General features: G+C 37.7%; 1 protein-coding gene across 1 annotated transcript in view; it reads left to right on the top strand.

The window, feature by feature from the left end:
* The window catches only part of DDX10 (DEAD (Asp-Glu-Ala-Asp) box polypeptide 10), a 275033-nt gene that overhangs the window by 15036 nt on the left and 238185 nt on the right, over window positions 1-21812 (top strand). The window contains exons 2-9 of the mRNA XM_011984743.1: window positions 70-130; window positions 2179-2309; window positions 3642-3800; window positions 4863-4983; window positions 5923-6112; window positions 13787-13913; window positions 16963-17125; window positions 18611-18695. Of these exons, the coding sequence (XP_011840133.1) occupies window positions 70-130; window positions 2179-2309; window positions 3642-3800; window positions 4863-4983; window positions 5923-6112; window positions 13787-13913; window positions 16963-17125; window positions 18611-18695 (1037 nt within the window). The remainder of the gene's footprint in view (window positions 1-69; window positions 131-2178; window positions 2310-3641; window positions 3801-4862; window positions 4984-5922; window positions 6113-13786; window positions 13914-16962; window positions 17126-18610; window positions 18696-21812) is intronic.

Here is a 21812-nt window from a genome sequence, read left to right as displayed (position 1 = left end):
ATGTGGAGAAAAAATGGCTGTGTTATGAAACAAATGAATTACCCAGATTCCTTTTTCTTTTTTTTCCAGATAAATGTAAATGAAATTACAAGATTTTCAGATTTTCCCTTGTCCAAAAAAACACTGAAAGGTAGGTATATGGTGATCGTGGGATGTGTTATTGGATTTCTTGGCATTTTTGATAAATGGGAGAAGATTTAGAGAGTTTAGCTTGAAAAATCTTATTTTGGCAAATTTTGATACCATGAAAATCAATGAAAATAAGCAATATTCAAGTTTTAACACTATGTTATTCTCTTTCTTTCTGGACTGATGAAAAGAAAAACGAGATTCCAGCAGCCTCTGAATAAAATGAAATCTAATTGTGTTAGTTAAAATAAGCAAGGGAACAAACCAAGATGGGACACCCTTTGTATCTGTTTGCTAGGGCTGAGATGACAAAGTATCAGACTGGGTGTCTTAACAGAGACTGATTTTCTCACAGTTCTGGAAGTTGGAAGTTTGGGATCAAGGTGTTGGCAGCATTGGTTTCCTCTTAAGGCAAAATAAGGGAAGGATTTGTTCCAGGCCTCCTTGGCTTGCGGATGGCTGTGCTCTTGCTGCCTTTTTATTTTTGGATAAATAAAAATTGTATATATTTGGCCAGGTGCGGTGGCTCATGCCTGTGATTCCAGCACTTTGGAAGGCCGAGGCGGGTGGATCACAGGGTCGGGAGTTCGAGACCATCCTGGCCAACATGGGGAAACCCATCTCTACTAAAAATAGAAAAATTAGCTGGGTGTGGTGGCGGGCACCTGTAATCCCAGCTACAGGCTGAGGCAGGGGAATTGCTTGAACCTGGGAGGCAGGTTCGTGCCGCTGTACTCCAGCCTGGGCGACAGAGTGAGAGACTGTCTCAAAAAAAAAAAAAAAAATTGTATATATTCACAGTGTCTGACATGCTTTGAAATATGTATATTTCATATACATATACATACGTGGAATGGCTAAATCAAGCCAATTATGTATGTGCTAATATTACCTCATCCTTTTGTGGTTAGAACTCTTAAAATCTACTTAGTAATTTTTCTTTTTTCAGTATGTTGTAATTATAGTCACCATGATATATAATCTCTCTCTCTTTTTTTTTTGAAGACAGGGTCTTGCGCTGTCACCCAGGGTGCAGTGCAGTTGTGTGATCTTAGCTCACTGCAGCCTCAGCCTTCTGGGCTCAAGTGATCCTCCCACCTCAGCCTCATGAGTAATTGGGACCACAGGCACGTGCCACCATGCCTGGCTAATATTTAAAAATTTTTTGTAGAGATAGGGTTTTGCCATGTTGCCCAGGCTGGTCTTGAACTCCTGAGCTTTAAGCAATCTGCCTGCCTTGGCCTCCCAAAGTGCTGGGATTATAGGCGTGAGCCACCACCCCCAGCCTACGATAGATCTCTTGAACTTCTTCCTCCTAACTGAAATTTTGTATCCTATGATGAACATCTTCCCACTCTCCTTACCAGCTTCTGGTAACTACCATTCTACCCTCTGCTCTTATGAATTTGTCTTTTTTAGATTCTACATATGAGTGAGATTATATGGTATCTTTATTGCTGTGCCTGGTTTATTTCAGTTAACATAAGGTCCTCCAGGTTCATCCATGTTGTAAATAACAAGATTTCCTTTTTAAAGGCTGAGTCATACTCCATTTGTGTGTGTGTGTGTGTGTGTGTGTGTGTATGTATATAACATATATCACATTTTCTTTACTCATTCATGGACACTTAGGTTGATTTCATATCTTGGGTTCTGTGAATAATGCTGCAATGAGCTTGGGAGCACAAATACTTTTCAAAGTACTGGTTTTATTAATATATCCTTTGGATTATACCCAGAAGTGGAACAGGTGGATCATAGAATAACTTGTCTCCTCTTCGCTTGGTTTTCCCTCTGTGCATGTGGACTCTTCACGTCTCTGTTCAAGCTTCTTCCCATAAAGACACCGTTTGTATTGGATCAGAGTCCACCCCATGAGGCTCTAACTTAATCACCTCTTTAAAGGCCCTGTCTCCAAATATAGTCATGTTCTGAGGTATGGGGCATTAGGGCTTCAACATAGGAATTTTGGGGGACACAACTCACTTAGCCTATAACACCATTCTACAGGGATTTTCTAAAGTATAGTCCTTCCCTCCATGTTGCCAGGTTTGCAAGAAGCTCAGTACCGTTTGGTAACTGAGATACAGAAGCAGACCATTGGATTGGCTTTGCAAGGTAAAGATGTACTTGGAGCAGCCAAAACTGGATCTGGCAAGACTTTGGCTTTCCTTGTTCCAGTAAGTACATTGTCATTGGGTTAGACTGTCTGTTATACAATTTTATAACATTCTGTGCCCAGATGCGAATTATATAAAGAGATTTGTATGTTAGATTTCATAATAGATTGGCTAGAATGCAAGCTTCATCAAACAGGAGCCACGTGTGTCTTGTTCTCACCATTTTCCCCAGGTCCTAGCACAGTACCTTGCATGCGGCAGGCACTCAATAACTTAATGAATGAACTATTGTGCTTTGACAAGTCATTACATTCTTGATGGAAGTGGGGTGCTCCAGTATGGGAGGTTAGAGTGGTTCTGCGCTGCAGTAGGACTATTGGAAGACAGTTTCTGCTCTCACCGTTGTGAGCCTGCCAGTGGCATTTATACTTGCCACTTTGTTTAGGATAAAGCTAAAGTATGCTCAGTTTAAGGAGCTTTAGGCGTTTGTTGAGAATTTTCTGGGACATTGCTATCGGTCTTTTATGGCAGCAAAACAGTAGAGCTTCTTAGGCATTCACTTCCATCTCTGTTATGTTGGTCTCCTAATCTTTCATTCCTATAAAATGACCCAGAAAAATCTCATTTTAGTTTTTGTTCCAAATATTGCAAAAACCACTTTTCTCTTAAATCCTAGTGTCTGTCTGTAGCTAGAGAATTCAGTTACTGTATAACTACAGCAGCTGCATGGATGAAAATTGATTTACTTATTTTTATTTTTATTTTTATTTTTTGAAATGAAGTCATGCCGTGTTGCCCAGGCTGGAGTGCAGTGGTACAATCTCGGCTCACTGCAACCTCTGCCTCCCAGGTTCATGTGATTCTTTCTGCCTCAGCCTCCCAAGTAGCTGGGATTACAGATGCGGACTACCACGCCAAGCTGATTTTTGTATTTTTAGTGGATATGGGGTTTCATCACGTTGGCCAGGCTGGTCTTGAACTGACCTCAAGTAATGTACCCACCTCGGCCTCCAAAGTGCTAGGATTATGGGCGTGAGCCACTGTGCCCATCCAAAAGTTTTAGTGTGGTTATTTTGAAAATGATAAATATATTCTTAAGTGTGTTGTAAAGGTCTGTGGGTTGCACATACCTTTCACTGATAGCCAGTTTCCTGATGGCGTGGCTCTGGCAGCAGCTGAGCTACCATGGGGTTTCTTTTCCCTTTTGTCTGAGTTGGGGGTGGATGGTTCTGATGGAAGATAAACAAAATCATTTACTTTGGGCTGGATAAAACTGGAGTGGTATGCCTTCTGCTTGGAAGATCCCTTTGATTTGGAGGGGCAAGGTTGAGATGCAGGCCAAAAAGCTGACTTCTGATGACTTACTGAACATCAATTTGCTGTCTTTTTGAGGTGCTGGAAGCCTTATATCGTCTGCAGTGGACCTCAACCGATGGGCTGGGAGTTCTCATAATATCACCTACGAGAGAACTGGCCTATCAGACCTTTGAGGTTCTCCGAAAAGTAGGAAAGAATCATGACTTCTCAGCTGGTCTCATCATTGGTGGAAAGGTTCGTCCTTTTGTCTATGTCCTTCCTTTCCTTCTGTAACCTATACTGAAGTACTGTGGCTGTTGACAGGGAGGCAGCAGCCGCAGTCAACAAAACAGACTGACCTCCTAGACCAGGGCCTCATGGGGTAGTAGCAACTTGGTATGGTCACTGCTATCTGCGATCTGGTTGCCAATTTTGCAGGCCCAGAAAGTCCATTTTTTTGTCCGGGAATCTGAATTGATTAGCCTGTCTAAGACATATTTACTCTAATCCTGTAAAGTTATTTGTTGATATTCATTGGGAAAGATATTTCCATATATGAACTAGTACCTTTTAATAAGGTATCTATCTAAGAGGTTGAATAATTCAGAGCATTGCTACACCAGCAGCAGAAGAAAGGAAGGTGGATTGTTTGGAGGAATATTTAAGACCTGCTGCTCACTTTTGTTCTTTCGTACAGCACATCTAGAATGCCTGTATCTGCTAGAATCTCCTCTAGACTGTGGGGATAAATACTTGAGTTTTTATGCAAACGTGCACAAAAGAAGAAAGAATAGCATCACAAACCCTCATGTACCTGTTGCCCAAGTTTAACAATGGGCAACATTCTGTTTTTTCCCCCAGCCTTCAGGACTGTGAGAAGTGGTTCTTGTATCAAGGAGAGAACCTCGGCTTTTTTCAGTTCACAAAGTCCAGTCCTGGAGTGGTGTCAGAGTCTGTTCAGTGTCCCTGGGTCCTGAATTAAAGAATGAGAGTGATTCCAGTTTATGTCAGTTCTGATCCAAATAGGAAATCCTGACTTGGAGTATTCATTTGATTATTTTTTTTCTTAGTCTCAAAATCCTGGGTATGAATAAGAATTTAGAACTCTGAGCTCCTTATGTCTTCCCGTAAAGACTTTTTTTTATTTAGCCCAGAAATGTGGATATGTTGCAGAAATACAAGGGAAAAGTTAGTTTATTTCCAAGAGTATCTAAAATGCTGTGATGAAATGGCACATGCAGGTGGCTTTTATAGCTTTGGTACAGAGGCTGCTGAGAGTGATGTGTCTCTGTAATCAAAATAAATAACTGCTTTCAGGATCTGAAACACGAAGCTGAGAGGATCAACAACATAAATATACTCGTGTGCACACCAGGTCGACTTCTTCAACACATGGATGAAACAGTATCTTTTCATGCTACTGATCTCCAAATGTTAGGTGAGTCAAATGAATTTCTGATTTAAAAAAAAGGCTCAGACTTAGGAGAGAGCCCTTATACATTTTAATGATAGAAATTTTATGTTGGATAAATGTTATGATTCAAAACAAACTTAAAAATTACTGACACATTTTGGCATTTGGGCTCTAAACCCGGAAAGTATAACTAGATTTAAAAAAATCAGAAGACTATATGTACTTTTATATGTGAAATTAGGCACATTAGTATTAGACCGTGCCAAGATTTTTAACACCTGCTTCTAATAACTTGAAAGGTCAAGTTGGCATTTTTTAAAATGAACTTTTTCTTTTTGGCTTGGGAATACTACCTAATGTGTATTTTTAAATCAACTTTATCTTTGAATGTTTTTGATTTATAGGAAAGTTGCAGTGGAGAGTTCCTGCATTATCATTCCCCTGGTTTCCCCTAATGTTTTTGTTTGTTTGTTTGTTTGTTTGTTTTGAGACAGAGTCTCGCTCTGTTGCCAGGCTGGAGTACAGTGGCACGATCTCGGCTCACGGGTTCAAGTGATTGTCCTGCCTCAGCCTCCCGATAGCGGGGACTACAGGTGTGCACCACCACGCCCAGCTAATTTTTGTATTTTTAGTAGAGACTGGATTTCACAATGTTGGCCAGGATGGTCTCGATCTCTTGACCTCATAATCCACCCACCTTGGCCTCCCAAAGTGCTGGGATTACAGGCCTGAGCCACTGTGCCCGGCCTTCCCTTTGTGTTAATATCTTACGTGACATGGTACTTTGATCAAAACTAAGGCTAATATTGATACATCATATAAATTCCAGACTTTATTCACGTTTTACCAGTTTTTCTGCTAACGTTCTTTTTCTGTTTTAGGATCCAATCCAGGATACCCCATTGTGTTTAGCCTAATGTGTATTTTAAATATGGTAATTCAACTTGCATTTTCCTTTTTCAGTTCTTGACGAAGCAGATAGAATCTTGGACATGGGCTTTGCTGATACCATGAATGCCATTATTGAAAATCTCCCCAAGAAACGTCAGACTTTACTTTTCTCGGCAACACAAACTAAATCTGTAAAGGACCTTGCACGCTTGAGTTTGAAAGACCCTGAGTATGTCTGGGTTCATGAAAAAGCAAAATATAGGTATGTACTCTTTGATTCAATCAAGATAAATGTTTTTTTCTTTTTTAGTTTAGGGATTTGATATTTTAAATATCTGTTTTCTGGGAATTAAGACATTCTATGCGTTATTGGTTATGCAAAGCATAGTAAATATACCAGTTAAAATTACCCAAATTCTTGATATATCTTTAAATGTCAGAGTACTCGAATGTAGCATTTCCCAAAATGTGGTCTCGGAGGGGAACAAATGTTTTTCCATAGATGTTAAGAGGTATTTTACCGTTTACCAACACTACCTCTCCATAAACAGAGAAGGGATGAGATAGCAAATGGTGAGTCAAAGTGAAACAGTTTTATTTCTATTTCTCAGAACCTTTAATATTTTCATGGACATTGTGATTGTTCAAAGCAGTGGAAGGTGGTTGTAGCTTGCTACATTTACCAAAATTATTTGCGTACGGAATCATCCTTTTTAGCAGGATTATGCAGTACTAATGTGTTATGGAACACATTTTATCAAGCGCATTAGTATTTAGCAAAATACCTTTCTGTCTAAAATTCTAGCAACTATTGTTTTTGTCTTGGTCTCACTAAAAAATAGAGCGTAAAGTATGTGTGTTACAGTGAAATATGTAAAGTATGTATGTTTGTGATATACAAGTAGTTGGGGAAATTTTTATTTATCTATTTTTTTGAGACAGGGTCTTGCTCATTCTGTCGCCCAGGCTGGAGTGCAGTTGTTTGATTGTAGCTCACTGTAGCCTTGACCTCCTGGGCTCAAATGATCCTCCTGCTTCAGCTTCCTGAGTAGCTGGGACAAGTAGGGCATACCACCATGCCTGACTAATTTTAAAATTTTTTGTAGAGTTGAAGTCTTACTACATTGCCCAGGCTGAGCAAATTCCTGAGTTCAAGCAATCATCCCACTTTGACCTCCCAAAGTGTTGAGATTACACTCAGGCATGAGCCACTGTGCCCAGCTGGAATATGTTTTAAGTTGTATTTTTATATGACAATTGGAAGCATATGTATTGGTATGAATCACTGCAGACTTCCAGGAGAAATGTTTTCCAGTGAATATAAGTTGGATTCTTTGTTGAAGATAGCAATGTAAATTCAACTACTATTATTTATATCTTAAATTTTTTATTTCTTCTTGCTCTGAAATGTTAGCCTAAAAAGAAATAGGTTTGGAAAATGAATTGTGTTATCTGGAAATTCCTTAAATAGAGAAAATATGAGTATTCAGGCCCATCTTGACCTTGTGTAATAGATGTCTAGGATTTTAAAAGCCTGAGAAGAGAGAAGCCAGATTCTTTGCTTCTAGGTGATCTTGGGGAATCTGAGTACTAGTATCTTTGACTTTCAAGAACTTGGGAATGGAATAGTAAGATACGTGAGGTATAGCTTTTTCCCTTGGCTTACTTTCGAGTAGACATTGATCTCTTAAAGTGTTGAGATAGCTATGAAAATTTTTGTGACAATTAACAATTAACTTGAAAATATAAAGACTGCCTGTCTAGGATTTTTCACTTTTCTTTTTTTGCTATTTGCCTCCAGCTTATTTTTAATATTCATCAGACAAATTTTTTAATCATTAGATGTCTCTAAGACCTTTCATAATTTATGCAAGTTAATTTGTACCTATTATTTCCTATCGCCAATTTCTGTAGGTAAGAGTTGGTTATTTTCTGTAAATTATAAAGTTTTAGAAAAAAACGACAAAGACTTTGATATTATTTCACAAATGATTTTTGAAACCCAGTCCCATCACTTATAAAAGTGTGGTAGACAAAATTTTCAGAAAAAATTTTGGAAGGCAGACACATATTGACATAATTTATAAAACCTCAGATTATATGATAATGGCTGTGGTTTTCTAATATTCCAAATTTATAGGAAACATAAAAAAGCAGATGCTCTTAGGAATTTTGTCTAATATCAATGTTAGCTTTTCCCCTTTAGTAGCTTATCAGTGTGGTTCATACACCATGAGAGATTATATTCCAGAACATTTTAAATTGTTAGAGAGTATCTACTCTCAAATTGTGAAGGACCCAACAACTAAAGAAAAATCAGATCTTTCCGAAGTTGTAAGCCAGAGCATACTTTAGAAAAAGTATACTAGTGTTTTCATTATGTTGTTATATATAGACAACTGATATGTCCAATGATCTTATTTTTGAGAGAATATGCCTTTGGGCCATAGCGATTTGCTGTTTTTCAGTGACCAGTTGAATTCTATGGTGGATTATGAAAATCTTCAAATTTGAGATCTATCATGAGTTTATGTTACTAGGTATATACAAGTTTAGTATTGCATTGTCAATTTGAAACATTAATCATTATGAAATGCTTCTTTTTTGTGTGTGTGTGGTTATTTTCTGTGTACAGTGTGTCTTTTTTGGATTTTTTTTTTGCCTTTTCTTATTGGCTTGGAGGAGCCCTTTAGATAAATTATTTATTTGTAATACGAGTAGCAAAACACTTCCCTACTCCCAGTGTTTTTTTTATTTTATAAAATGTTTCTTTTTATCTTTACTAATTCTTTTTTGCCTTTAAGTCTATTTTTTTTCTCCTTCCTTACTTCCTTCCTCCCTCCCTCCCTCCCTCCCTCTTTTGATGGAGTCTCGCTCTGTTGCCCAGGCTGGAGTGCAGTGGCGTGATCTTGGGTCACTGCAGCCTCTGCCTCTCAGGTTCAAGCAATTTTCCTGCCTCAGCTTCCCAAACAGCTGGGATTACAGGTGCTCACCACTGTGTCCACCTAATTTTTATATTTTGAGTAGAGTCAGGGTTTAACCATGTTGGCCAGGCTGGTCTCGAACTCCTAACCCCGGGTGATCCACTTGCTTCGGCTTCCCAGTTACTGCGCCTGGCCAACTTTAAGTCTAGTTTGATATTAGTCTATATATAGCAATTTTCTTTTAGTTAACATTTGCATGGTGAATCCTTTCCCATCCTTTTACTTTCTACATTGTTTACACCCTATGTTTTTAGGTTTGTCTTTGTGAGTAGCATATTTTTAATCTGGTATGATAATTGCTTTTGACAGTTAATTTAATTATTATTTAGGTCCCTTTACTTCTTCCTACCTTTGTGTCTTCATTGTTAAGTATTTTAATTCCACTTGTATCTTAAGCCCCATAAGCCACTATTATCAGTTTGCAACATCAGTATTTATTTAGACTTACGTGATTCTTCTTCTTGTATTGTCATACTTCCACCTGAGAATTTTTCTTTTGCTCAAATAATTTCCTTTAGTGCATACTTGTTAGTGAACAGCGTTTTGACCTTTCTGAAAACCTCTTTATTTCATCTTCATTTTTTTTGAAGCCTATCTTGGCATTTTTTTTTCCCCTCTTCAAAGACATCTTTGTTGTACTCCCGGTTCCATTATTTCTGTTAAAGTCATCTGACAGTTCTCTTGTTCTTTTGAAGGTAATTTTTTCTTTTTTTCGGCCAGCAAATGTCTTAAGGTCAGGCTGTCTTGATCTGGTCTAGCCTGGCAATTAGACTCTGGAGTTATCCTGTTTCTGGTTTGTCCTGAGACTTGGGGTATAACCTTCACAGATGGGGAATAGCCTTTCTCAGGGTCTCAACCAAAAGACTGAGGTATCTACCAGGGCCCGTCTGTCTTGGCAAGTTGTGAACCTCATAGCATTGTGACCCTGCCAGAATGTCTGCTCGGTTTTGTAGTTTCCCAGTTGGTTGCTTTTTGCTTGTTTTTCCTCATTATGCCTTATGTACACTCAGTTTAGGGGTTAGCATGCTCCTCAAGGGTAAATTGTATGAAAAATTTTAGATTCAGTTTTCATTCTCTCTGGGACCTGGGACTGACATGTTTAGACTTAAGGCTGCTACCTTGTTTCCTGTCTTGCAATCAGCAGATGCTTTTGGGGAGAAAAGTGAGGTTGTTAACAGAGGGCTTGACTCAGGGCATTTCCATTTTCTCCTTTAGCACCTCAAGTCCTACCTGCCTTGGTTGCTCTCAGGTGCTGTCAGTCTTTTTGTTTTGTTTTGTATTTATTCATGCTTTTATAGTTGCTATTCTAGACCAAAGGGTTAATCTGATACAAGCAGCTTCTTAGTCTTGTAAGTTTAGCAGCTGATAGAAACTATTGCCTAGCTCCGTTATTTCATCAGGGTTTGCAAAATTGTGATATTTTAATTGTATTATTTCTTCATTAGTTTAAATAATTTCATATCAAACAGCTTTCACGTGAACTGTGTGATTATCTGAGGTACAGTTCTTACAGGAAAGCCAGAATATTAGAATGTATGCTTTACTCCCTTTATCTGCTTTAACACCAGTGAGTTGGTTCCCTAGTATTTTCTGAAGGTAAGCAGTGTTTGTTTTTTGGTTGGGGGTGAGGGTTGTGTGTACTAAAAATGAACTAAATGTACTAAAAAAATTTTAGTAATTAATGATGAATTAATGATACTTAACTCAGATTTAAACATCTTTTTATGTCCTTGAATCAATAAAAATTTTTATATTTAATATTCATCTTGTGTCATCCCAAACTTCGCTAGTAGTTGCTTCAAGTTAATATCTCGATTCTGTAGATACATTTTAGTAATCTTTGGTGAACTTTTTGCTTTCTGGTGTTCTAAGTTTATCTTATATATTTCCAGTTCTTATAAAATCCTTCTAGCAGGATCCAGTATATAAAGACCATAGTCTGAGTGCTAATGGGCATGGTCATTGTGTTAAGCTTTACAGTGGACAGGCCTTTTTAAAAGAGTTCAGCTCATAATTACAAATTAAATTTAGGATTACAAGGTTTTTATTAAGCCTCATTTAAAAAATATGTGTCTCTTTTCTCTTCTGCCAAACATTAATTCCTAAAGACTTTTATTTCATCTGTAAGTCAGTATATCTAAAATAGTTTCAGGCTAATACCAATATTATTACTGACAATATGATTACTTATAAAAGTTTAAGATTCCTTTGCATTTCTCTTTTTTTCCTTAGACATCCCAGAAAAGATGTGGGAATCACATTCCTTCAAAGGCATTTCCTTTGAAATAATTCCTTTGTCATTAAGTCGTCAACTTGATATATATTTGGGCTTGTTTCATTTTGCTCTTTTGTATAACTGCATTCTGTTTCCCATATTCCCTATAGATATGGCCTATTTCTTATTTAAAGACTGTTTTTTTAGAGCAGTTTTAGGTTAACCTCAACAATGAGAGGAAGATACAGAGATTTGCCATATACCTGCTGTCCCCATGCAGCCTCTGCCATTATCAACACTCTCGCTAGAATGGTGGTGCATTTGCTACGATGGATGAACCTATGTTGATGCATCCTTATCACCCAAAGTCTATTACTTTAGGGTTCACTCTTGGTGTGGTACATCCCATTAATTTGGACAAATTTATAAAAACATGTGTCTACTGTTACAGTATTTCACAGTATATTCACTGCCCTGAAAATCCTTGGTGTTCTGCCTATTTATTTATTCATCTCCCCTGACAGCCGCTGATCTTTTTACTGTCTCCACAGTGTCGTCTTTTCAGAATGTCATATAGTTGGAACCATACAGTATGTAGCCTTTTCGTATTGGTTGCTTTCACTTAATATTATGCATTTAAGGTTCCTCCATGTCTTTTCATGGAGTGATAGCTCATTTCATTTTAGCACTGAATAATATTCCATTGTCTGGATGTACCACAGTTTATTTTTCTATTCACTTTGAAGGACATCTTGATGGCCTTCAAGTTTTGGCGATTATGAATAAAGCTGCAATAAACATCCTTTTGCAGATCTTTGTATAGACATATGTTTTCAACTCTTTTCGGTAAATACCAAGGAACATGATTGTTGGGCCAGGTATTAAAAGTATGTTTGGTTTTAAGAGACTGCTATAGTGTCTTCCAGAATGGCAGTATCGTTTTGCATTTCCACCAGCAATGAAGGACAGTTCCTGTGGCTCCACATCCTTGCCAGCATTTGGTGTTGTCACTGTTCTGGATTTTGGCCATCCAATAAGTGTGAAGTGACATATCATTATTTTAATTAACTTTTCCCTGTTGACATATGAAGTGGATCATCTTTAAATTTTTTTTTTTTTTTTTTTGAGACAGGGTCTTACTCTGTCACCCAGGCTAGAGTGCAGTGTAGCATGATCATGGCCCTCTGCAGCCTCAGACTCCTGGGCTGAAATGATCCTGCTGCTTCAGCCTCTCAGGTAGCTGGGACTATAGGCGCATGCCACCCTGTCCAGCTAACTTTTGTATTCTTTTGTAGAGACAGGGTTTCGCCATTTTGCCCAAGTTGGTATGGTATCTTTTCATATGCTTATTTTTTATCTACATATCCTCTTTGGAGAGGTGTCTGTTAAGATCTTTGACCTCCTTCCCCCTTTTAAAATTGGGTGTTTCTGTTCTTATTGTTGAATTTTAAGAGTTCTTTGTATATTTTGGAGAACAGTCCTTTATCAGATTTTTTTGCAAATATTTTTCTCCCATTCTGTGGCTTATCTTCTGATCCTTTTGATAGTGTGTTTGACAGATCAGAAACATTTAATTTTAATGAAGTCCAGCTTATCAATTCTTCCCTTTATGGATCATAACTTTGTCATATCTAAAACCAATTGACTTGTATTTTTTGGTTTGTCTGTCCCCCCTCCTTTTTTCTTTCACTGTAAACACACACAGGAGTGGGCATGAATATGCATATATAATGTATAGCCCCCTGATAAATGGTACCAAACTATCTGTACTATTCCGCCACTTGCCTCTTTCCTTAACAGTGTATCCTAGACATCACTCCACAGCAATATATGGATAGTTTCTTCGTTCCTTTTTTACAGTTACATTATAATTAATGTGGCTGTGTAATCGTTCATACTGCAAGTCCCTACTGATGGACATTTAGGTTGATTTTGATCATTTTTTGCTTTATAAATAATGCCATATGTTTGTGTGTGTGTATATATGTGTGTGTGTTTAAAGCCAGAGTAATGTTGGAATAAAGTAGATTTATTAGTTCAAAGAGTAAATGCATGTATATTTTTCTCCAAGATTTTATAATGAAATTTCAAACATATGGTAAATTGAAAGACTTTTACAATAAATACCTTATAACAAACACCTAGATACTACCTAATGATAGCATCCATTTACTTGCTTTCATCCATCCCTTCTAACTCTGTATTAACCCATTTTAGTTTTGATGGATTTCTGGGTAAATTGCAGATATCTGTAGTCTCTCTAAATACTTCACACATATTACTAATGAGAATTTAATATTTGTACAGATTTTTTTCTTTTGGTATAAAATTTGTATACAATGAAATATGAAAATTTTAAGTATACAGTTGACTTTGATGAATGTGTATATCTCAGTAATCTAAAGCCCTAATGAGATGTAGAATACTAATCAGCCCAGCAAGTTCTCTTAAGCCTCTTCTTAGTTAATCCTTGACCCCGCATTTTTAGAGGTAATCACTGTTCGTGTCGTGCTTTGTTTGACATTGATTTACAAGGGATTTTGAATGTGTTTTAAAGTGATGTGTTGAATTCATATCCCAAGGGACAATAGAGAAAAATTATTGTTTTTTTAGTGTATGTGTGTAGGAAATTTGCTTGAGAGATGTGCCACTATTAAAACTTGTTTCCTTTTTTGGTCTGGATTTCAGTTACCTACATGACATATTTTAATGTCTTTCTTTTCCTTAATTCCACAAGCACCCCTGCCACTTTGGAACAGAACTACATAGTCTGTGAGCTGCAGCAAAAAATAAGTGTGCTGTATTCCTTTTTGAGAAGCCATCTGAAGAAGAAGAGCATTGTATTTTTTTCCAGTTGCAAAGAGGTATTGGCTGTTTAGTTTTCTTTCTGAACGTATGTTGAATGTCCCTTTTGAAATGGCAAATCAATTAGACAAATTATTGTATTGTACGAGAAGTACAGTGCTAGGTGTGGTGAGGGATCTTTAGTGTCCTTGTGGTAAAGGAATCTGTGGTTGAGACTTTCAACTCCACAACGGCAGAAACTGTGTCTTTTCTTAGGCATTCTGTTAAGTGCTAACAATACTGGAAATGTAGTCCTCAATAAATATTAGTAGAATGAATAATTGTTAGCCAGGCTAAGCAGAGATCTTTATAATCTGATACCTCCCTTACCCTCCAGGAATATGGGAATGAATATATCATTTATTTCCATGCCTTATATCTTTGTTTATGCTGATCTGTCTGGAATGGCCTCCCTGCATCCCTTCACCTAAATCTGGGGAAATACTTATTTTGAGGCTAAGTTCAAATGTCATACCTGAAAGTCCCTTTCTGACACTCCCTTTTGAAAGAATCAGTTGCTCCCTCCCCTAACCCTCTGAAGTGTTTTGTTTATATCTTAGTTAATAAACACTTCTTGCTTGAACACTAGCCCTGTGCTAGGAATAAAGAATGAGGATTTCAGAGATGTCTAAGAGAACTTTGTCTCCTCTCTTGAGGAGAAGGGACCACCATCTTTGTGCGTGCGTGTGCCACTTCTCCTGTACTATATTTCAGATACCAGATGACTTCTAGGGAATCTAGTAGATCAATTCTAAATTTACAGCTTTTGCAATAATTTTCCATAATAAATATGTAGATGAGTTTCTCTCTAGCTTATGGGAAATTAAGTGGTGATCCGATGCTGTTGTCTACTGAACCTTATTTTAACATGTAAAGGATGACTTTAGCCTTGGTGCGGTGGCTCACGCCTGTAATCCCAGCACTTTAAGAGGCTGAGGTGGGAGGATTGCTTGAGTCTAGAAGTTGAAGACTAGCCTGGGCAAGATGGCAAGACCCTGTCTTAAAAAAAAAAATACTTCAGTTTTTTAAGGACCTATCTTAGATTTTCAAAGCTTTCCAGATCCCGGGAGCATTCCTCAAGGCAACTTGGAAGTGTGTCCTGAACAGTAGCCAACCACAAAACCATAAACTTCACATCTCTTAAAGAAGACTTAGTTGGTTTTTGTATCTAGATACTAGGAAATGATTCTGAAAGTTCTATTTAAAGTTCTGTTTAAAGTTTCTACTCTTTAGGAGATGGCATCAAAGGTGGCCTTGGCATAGTTGCCCACGGTGGCACTGCAGCCCCTGGTCGAGGTATAGCAATTGTCAATACCCACCATCAGCAGTGGCTTCTTGGGCATGGGGCCACGATGATGCCAGTGCCTCCTGAGGTGGGGACAAGGCTCACCAGTATAGAGCCACAGAGGTCTGTCACTTTGCAAGGGCTGGTGGGCTTGCTGATTTTGTTCCTCCAGTAACCTCTCGGCACAAGGACAGTGGAGAGCTTGGCCAGGATGATGGCCTCTCAAATGGCAGTGGCTACCTCCTTGGAGCACCTGATACCCATATCAATGTGGCCATTGTAGTCCCCAATGGCAACATGCCTTGAACCCAGTGCGTTGGCCAGTGTGGGCTGCTTTTGCGCCATATAATCTTTGAAACCTCATTCTTGAGAGATGCCCCCAGGAAAATGTCAATGACCTGAGACTCCTTGATGGGCAGGAGAAGAGAGAGATCTCCTCCAGGGACTTGGTCTTCATGTCCTTGACCAGGCAGCACAGCTTAGTGACTGGCATCCCTTCCTTGGCTTTGCCAGTGGCCTTGGTTGCAGGTGCTGTTGCTGAAGCCTCTGCCGAGGCCTCTGTGGTTTCCCATTCCCGGTCCTGTGGACCCTTCTGCTGCACCAGCATCATCTGCCATTTGGTGTCTTCTTGGAGAAGCTGTTTTTACATCTTTACAAAAGAAAGGCCTAAGTCTAGCTGTCTCTAATCCTTGCCTGATACTGTCCCAGAATCAGAACCTCCCGGGCAAGTAGCAAATTGCATTTGAGAAAGTAAATGACTAGTGATTGGGTAACAAGTCATTTTGCAGTTCACTTGGTTTCCCATTCTTTACTTTCAGCAAAACTGAAGAGAGACCTTATCTTTCTCTTTAACTGAGCGAATAGATCACCAAAAATTATTTGGAATAATGCATTATGAGTTTTGTCCTGTTTTATAGGAGCTCAGAATTAAACTTCCTTTGAGTTTTATTTATGTGAACAGATTTTAACCCCCATGTTAGAGAAAATAAAATAATGTTGAACTCTTTTCAGTCTAGCAATCCATAGTATCTGTTTATGGGTACATAAAGAGAACCAAAACAATTAACTCTATATAGTCCCATACATTGAGATATATTTACAGTGTTTTTATTTATGTCTAACAGTTTTTTAAATCAAATCCCAACATATTTCTTGGTTTGATCAGTTCTGTACTATTGATTATTTTAATAATTGCTGAGTCTGAGAGGAAAGTTCAGTCAGCCTATGGCCACAGGAAATTAAAATAAGCTTTTTCTTTTGTAGGAAATGAGGTATGATAACATGATCAATAAAAGGCTTTCAAGCTTCAAACTTAAGATGCAATTCTGTGACGTTAGGGAATAGAAATGTGAATTAAAGGAGGGAAGGAAATCAAATTTCTTAAAATTAAAGAAGAGTTCACATTTTTTACTTGGTTGGAATTGGGTGTCACATTGCTCTGCTGATGAGAATCTGTGGAATACATTCATAAGAGATAAGTGTTTATTTTAAAACATCAGTATTTACCAGAAATTGTGTTCTTTGCTATGATTGAAATTTTGAAAGATTTCAGATACCAATACAAAAATATAAGAAGAGCATTTTTTTGAAAATCAAAGGAAATACATGAGCAAAAATCTTTGCAGACCACAACTCTAAACTACATTTCTCTTTCTCTGCTCTATATTTGAACATTTTTTTAATTGGTAAAATTCGTGCTGCTTAATACATTTTTGCTGTCCATCTTCTAAGCTTTATTGCTGTCATCTGCCATAAGCAAACTTATTCTTCTGTTGATGCCCCAGGTCCAATATCTGTACCGAGTGTTTTGCCGGCTGCGTCCTGGTATTTCTATCCTTGCCCTCCATGGTCGACAGCAGCAAATGAGAAGAATGGAAGTCTATAATGAGTTTGTCCGTAAGAGAGCTGCGGTACTCTTTGCTACTGATATTGCAGCCAGGGGGTTGGGTAAGAAAACTTCCTACCATGAAATTTCTGTGATCATGGGAAATGTAATTTGCTTATAAAGTGTATTTTGGGAAATCTGATAGACTCAAATACTTGAGTTTCTTTTCTTATTTTGTAAGAGAAAAGTAAGTAGTAAATTGGTAGCAATTGACTAACATTAAGGATGTATCAGTGAAAATTTCCATAGTATTTGTATCTTTTTTACTCTTACTGTTTCATGATAACCACACCATAGAATACTGAGGAACCTACAAAATCGAAGAGATTAAAAGTTTAAAGATATGAAAACAATTCCCGTTTCTTTGAAAATTGGAAACTTGTTTATAGATACTGAACTCATTCAACAAGAAAAATCAGTGAAATCCGTGTTTTCACCATTCTAATTTTTATCTGATAAATCACTACATTTAATGCATTTAAATTTATTTTCAAAAAGCTGCTTTGTTGATTATACAACTCCTGGCTTTGTGGGAATGGATGGGGATGGACGTAATTAGAGAGGGAAACTAGACATAGGAACAAAGCGTGAGAATAAATAGGTGATAATTCGCATCCTTCAGTCACTTAATTTTATTGTATTGTTAATTATAGCAAATTTGAAGCATACACAAAAGCTGAATATGTTTAATCTACCCTCATATACCCAACTTTAACAATTATCTTTTTCATAATCCTCCTCCTGTCCCTCTTGGAGTTCTCTAAAGCGTATGTCAGATGTCATGTTTATTAGTTTAGGCTGGAGTACAGTAGCATGATCATAGCTCACTGCAACCTTGATCTACCAGGCTCAAGTGATACTCCCACCTCAGCTTCTCCAGCAGCTGGGACTACAGGCATGTACCACCATGCCTGATTAGTTTTTATTTTACTTTATTTTTTATTGTACTTTAAGTTCTGGGGTATATGTACAGAACGTGCAGGTTTGTTACATAGGTATACATGTGCCATGGTGGTTTGCTGCATCCATCAACCCATCATCTACATTAGGTATTTCTCCTAATGCTGTCCCTCCTCTAATCTCCTACCTCCCGACAGGCCCTGATATGTGATGTTCCTCTCCCTGTGTCCATTGTTCAGCTCCCACTTATGAGTGAGAACGTGCGGTGTTTGGGTTTCTGTTCCTGTTAGTTTGCTGAGAATGATGGTTTCCAGCTTTGTCCATGTCCCCATGAGAAGTCGTGCTTTCAGGTTATTAAATATTAGGGTATTTCACTCTTTGTCCGACACAAAGCAATCTGTCTCTTCTGTGTCAGATACGAAGTAATCTACATATTCAAACAGTCATTAATTTTAGTTCATTTTGTCAAGAGAAATGTTTACTATCTCTTGGTTCATGTAATTAATTTTACTTTTAATAGAGTTCATAGATGATATCCATCAGTTTGATGTGATGAAAAGTCCTGGCAAGCAATATTGTAAAATAAAAATAGTGCAACAGGGCAGATCTTGTAACCAGTTTCTTAACTTCACATCCCTTCTCTATAGATTTCCCAGCCGTGAATTGGGTTCTTCAGTTTGATTGTCCTGAGGATGCCAACACGTATATTCACAGAGCAGGTAGAACTGCCAGGTAGGTGTACTGACTAATTTCTTTTCTTTTGCTGCTATCTAAATAACAAAACTGCTTTCCCAACTGCCGATAAACGAAGAAAGCAGTTCAGGTAAGTAAGTGCTGATTTGGCATTTCATGGTGTGAGTTGATAGCAACTTGACAGCTACTGTAAATCTTAATGACTAAGACTTGATTAGTGCTGCAAAAAATCCATAAAAATCTTATTTTAGTTTGTTTTAACTTTCTTGTACTTTACTTTTCAGCAAAACTGCTCACTGAAAGTCATCTCATTGAATCCTAATGACCTGTCAGTTAGGTCTAGGACTGTAGTAGTCTTCACTTATCCTCAGGGGTTGTGTTCCAAGGTCCCAGTGTACGCCTGAAAACTCAGTACCAAGCCCAATATATGCTATGTTTTTTCAATCTAGTAAGTGAGACAGTTAAGTAACTAACAAGCGGGGTCTTGAGCGTGCATATGCTGGACAAAGGGATGATTCACATCGTAGGCAGGACATAGTGGATGGTGTGACATTTTATCAGGCTACTCAGAAGGGTGAGCAATTTAAAACTTATGAATTGTTTATTTCTTGAATTTTCCATTTAATATTTTTTGGGCCTGGTTAACTGTGGGTAACTGAAACCATAGAAAGCAAAACCACAGATACGGGGTCGGGGGGGACTACTTACTGTATTATTAAATCCCTATTTTCAGATGAGGAAACTGGATCTTTGAGCAGTTAAGCCATTTGTTCAAAGATCCACAGAGCCGGAATTTGAACCCAGGCAGTCTGGCTCATCTAGTCTAGATCTTGTGCTCTTACCTTCTAAAGTATAGGCTAATAAGAGGCTAAGTGATTTGGAATCATAGATACCTCTTTTTCCTTTCTTCCTAGTTCTGGAAATAGAGACATTGCTGAAGACCACTCCTTCTCTCTCCTCTTTCCTGTACTCCCTACTCTCCCCCAAAATATCCTATGTTTGCTCAAGAGGTATGACGAACTGTCTAGAAAAGAACTTAGTAGGCTGGGCACTGTGGCTCACACCTGTAATCCCAGCCCTTTGGGAGGCCGAGGTGGGTGGATCACGAAGTCAGGAGTTCAAGACTAGCCTGAGAAACATGGTGAAACCCTGTCTCTACTAAAAATGCAAAAAAATCAGCCAGGAGTGGTTGTGCGCGCTTGTAATCCCAGCTACTTGGGAGACTGAGGCAGGAGAATCACTTGAACCCAGGAGGCGGAGGTTGCAGTGAGCTGAGATCGCACCACTGCATTCCAGGCTGGGCAACAGTGATGCTCTGTCTCAAAAACAACAAAACATAGTAAAGTCAGTCATTTGGAATTAAGTGGCATAGAAAGGGATCTGAGTGAATCAAAAAGGATTACACAATCTATCATTGCTATTAAGCTGTAGCAGCGAAGCTGGGAGGTATATGTTCTTGGTAGAATTGTAAATGGTTAACATTTTTCTAGATAACATATGGTAATACTTATCAACAACCTTAGAGTTGTTCTTTTTGTCTTAGTAATTCCACATCCAGAAATGGATCTTAAGAAAATAGAGAGATGAATAAAGCTTCAATATACATTTGTCTTGTTGATGTTTGTAGTGTTTAAGAATTGGAATTTACTTTACTATGCTCTTTAGATTATGATTAATTGTGGTTAGCCACAGATGGACTGTTTCTTCAGTTTTACATTTTTGTTCTGTTTTCTTATCAAAACTGGATGATTGGGTGTTTATCATATGGATTCCAGGATTGGTCTAACTGGACCAATGGTTGCTTCCAGTTTCAAGCCACAAACTCTTCTCAAAACTTTCCCAAGAATGTCAGGATCTTTAGGCCCTAGCACAGACTGTCCTGTCTGGCAGGCTTGCTTTACCACCTGCCCTGTGCCCACTTCGGCAAGTGGCCCCAAGTATGAAAGTGTACTCTATCCCTTGTTTACCTAGGAAGTCCCCTTGGAGTTTAGTTCTTGTAGATTTCTGTGCATTTATATTTTTTGGGTAGCTTTGAATAAAAATTTTTTTTGTTTGTTTTTATGTGGTCATGTTTTGTTTCAGCTGAAGTGAAGGTTTTTTGTCTTTTTATAGCCTAGCAAGAAATAGATCTTTTAAAAATTCTATTTAATTTTCATAAGATGTTTGAATGTTTGAGTATTTTTTTTTGATTGATTCATGTTTATCCTGTGGGCCATCTTTAAACATGGTTTATAATAAAAATGCACTCAAATTAAATGTGCTGCTTTTCACTAGCATGAAAGAAGGGAGAGAACAGTGTAATAGTGAAAGACTATTTAACAATAGGTTTTTTTTTTTTTTGGTACTTTAGGTTCTAGGGTACATGTGCACAACGTGCAGGTTTGTTACATATGTATACATGTGCCATGTTGGTGTGCTGCACCCATTAACTCGTCATTTACAGCTGAACCTATGTTATTGTACAGCTTGAAACATACTTGAATATGATGAAATTTTGTATATTTATAAATGTCATTAAAAATCACTTGATTCCTTCAGTGAGAATTTTTACAGATAGCTCAGTAGAAGTTTGGATTGTTTTCTTGATTCCTGCAATTACATTTAGGTGAAATTTGCGTCTAGATGTAGGATAATTGAATTCATTCACCCTTAAGTCATGTTTGAGAATGTATGAGAAGCTCAAGCCACAAGAAGCTATTCAGCACAAGTGGTCACAATGAGCTTTAGTGTATACAATGTTTTATACACTTAAATCTTGTAAATTATTAACTGTACATTCAACCACTGAAAAATAACTCCTCTATTTCTGTGATATAAAGGATGCTTTAAAAGAGGCTTGCCCTTTATATTTGACCCTTTTCAATGAATCCTATTTTAGGCAATCTATGTATATTGACTATATCTGCTTCTTACTGAGAAAATATCAAGCAATCAAATATTGAATACATAAGGGCTAATTTGTTATATAAACAACAAAGTTAGTAAATCACTGGACATTAAAATCTGGATAACACTGTGAATATAATATTTTCGAGACTATTTGTCAAATTACTAAGTTGTATATAGCTATTTTTATATGTATTTCAGAAAGAATCAATGTTTTTCAAGATAATTTTCTATATTTCAACTGGGTGTGAAAGTACATCAATAAAGACA

This window comes from Mandrillus leucophaeus, unplaced genomic scaffold (genome assembly GCF_000951045.1).
Source record: "Mandrillus leucophaeus isolate KB7577 unplaced genomic scaffold, Mleu.le_1.0 Scaffold273, whole genome shotgun sequence".
In the NCBI taxonomy this organism is placed as follows: domain Eukaryota; kingdom Metazoa; phylum Chordata; class Mammalia; order Primates; family Cercopithecidae; genus Mandrillus; species Mandrillus leucophaeus.
This window is presented reverse-complemented; position numbering and strand designations above follow the sequence as displayed.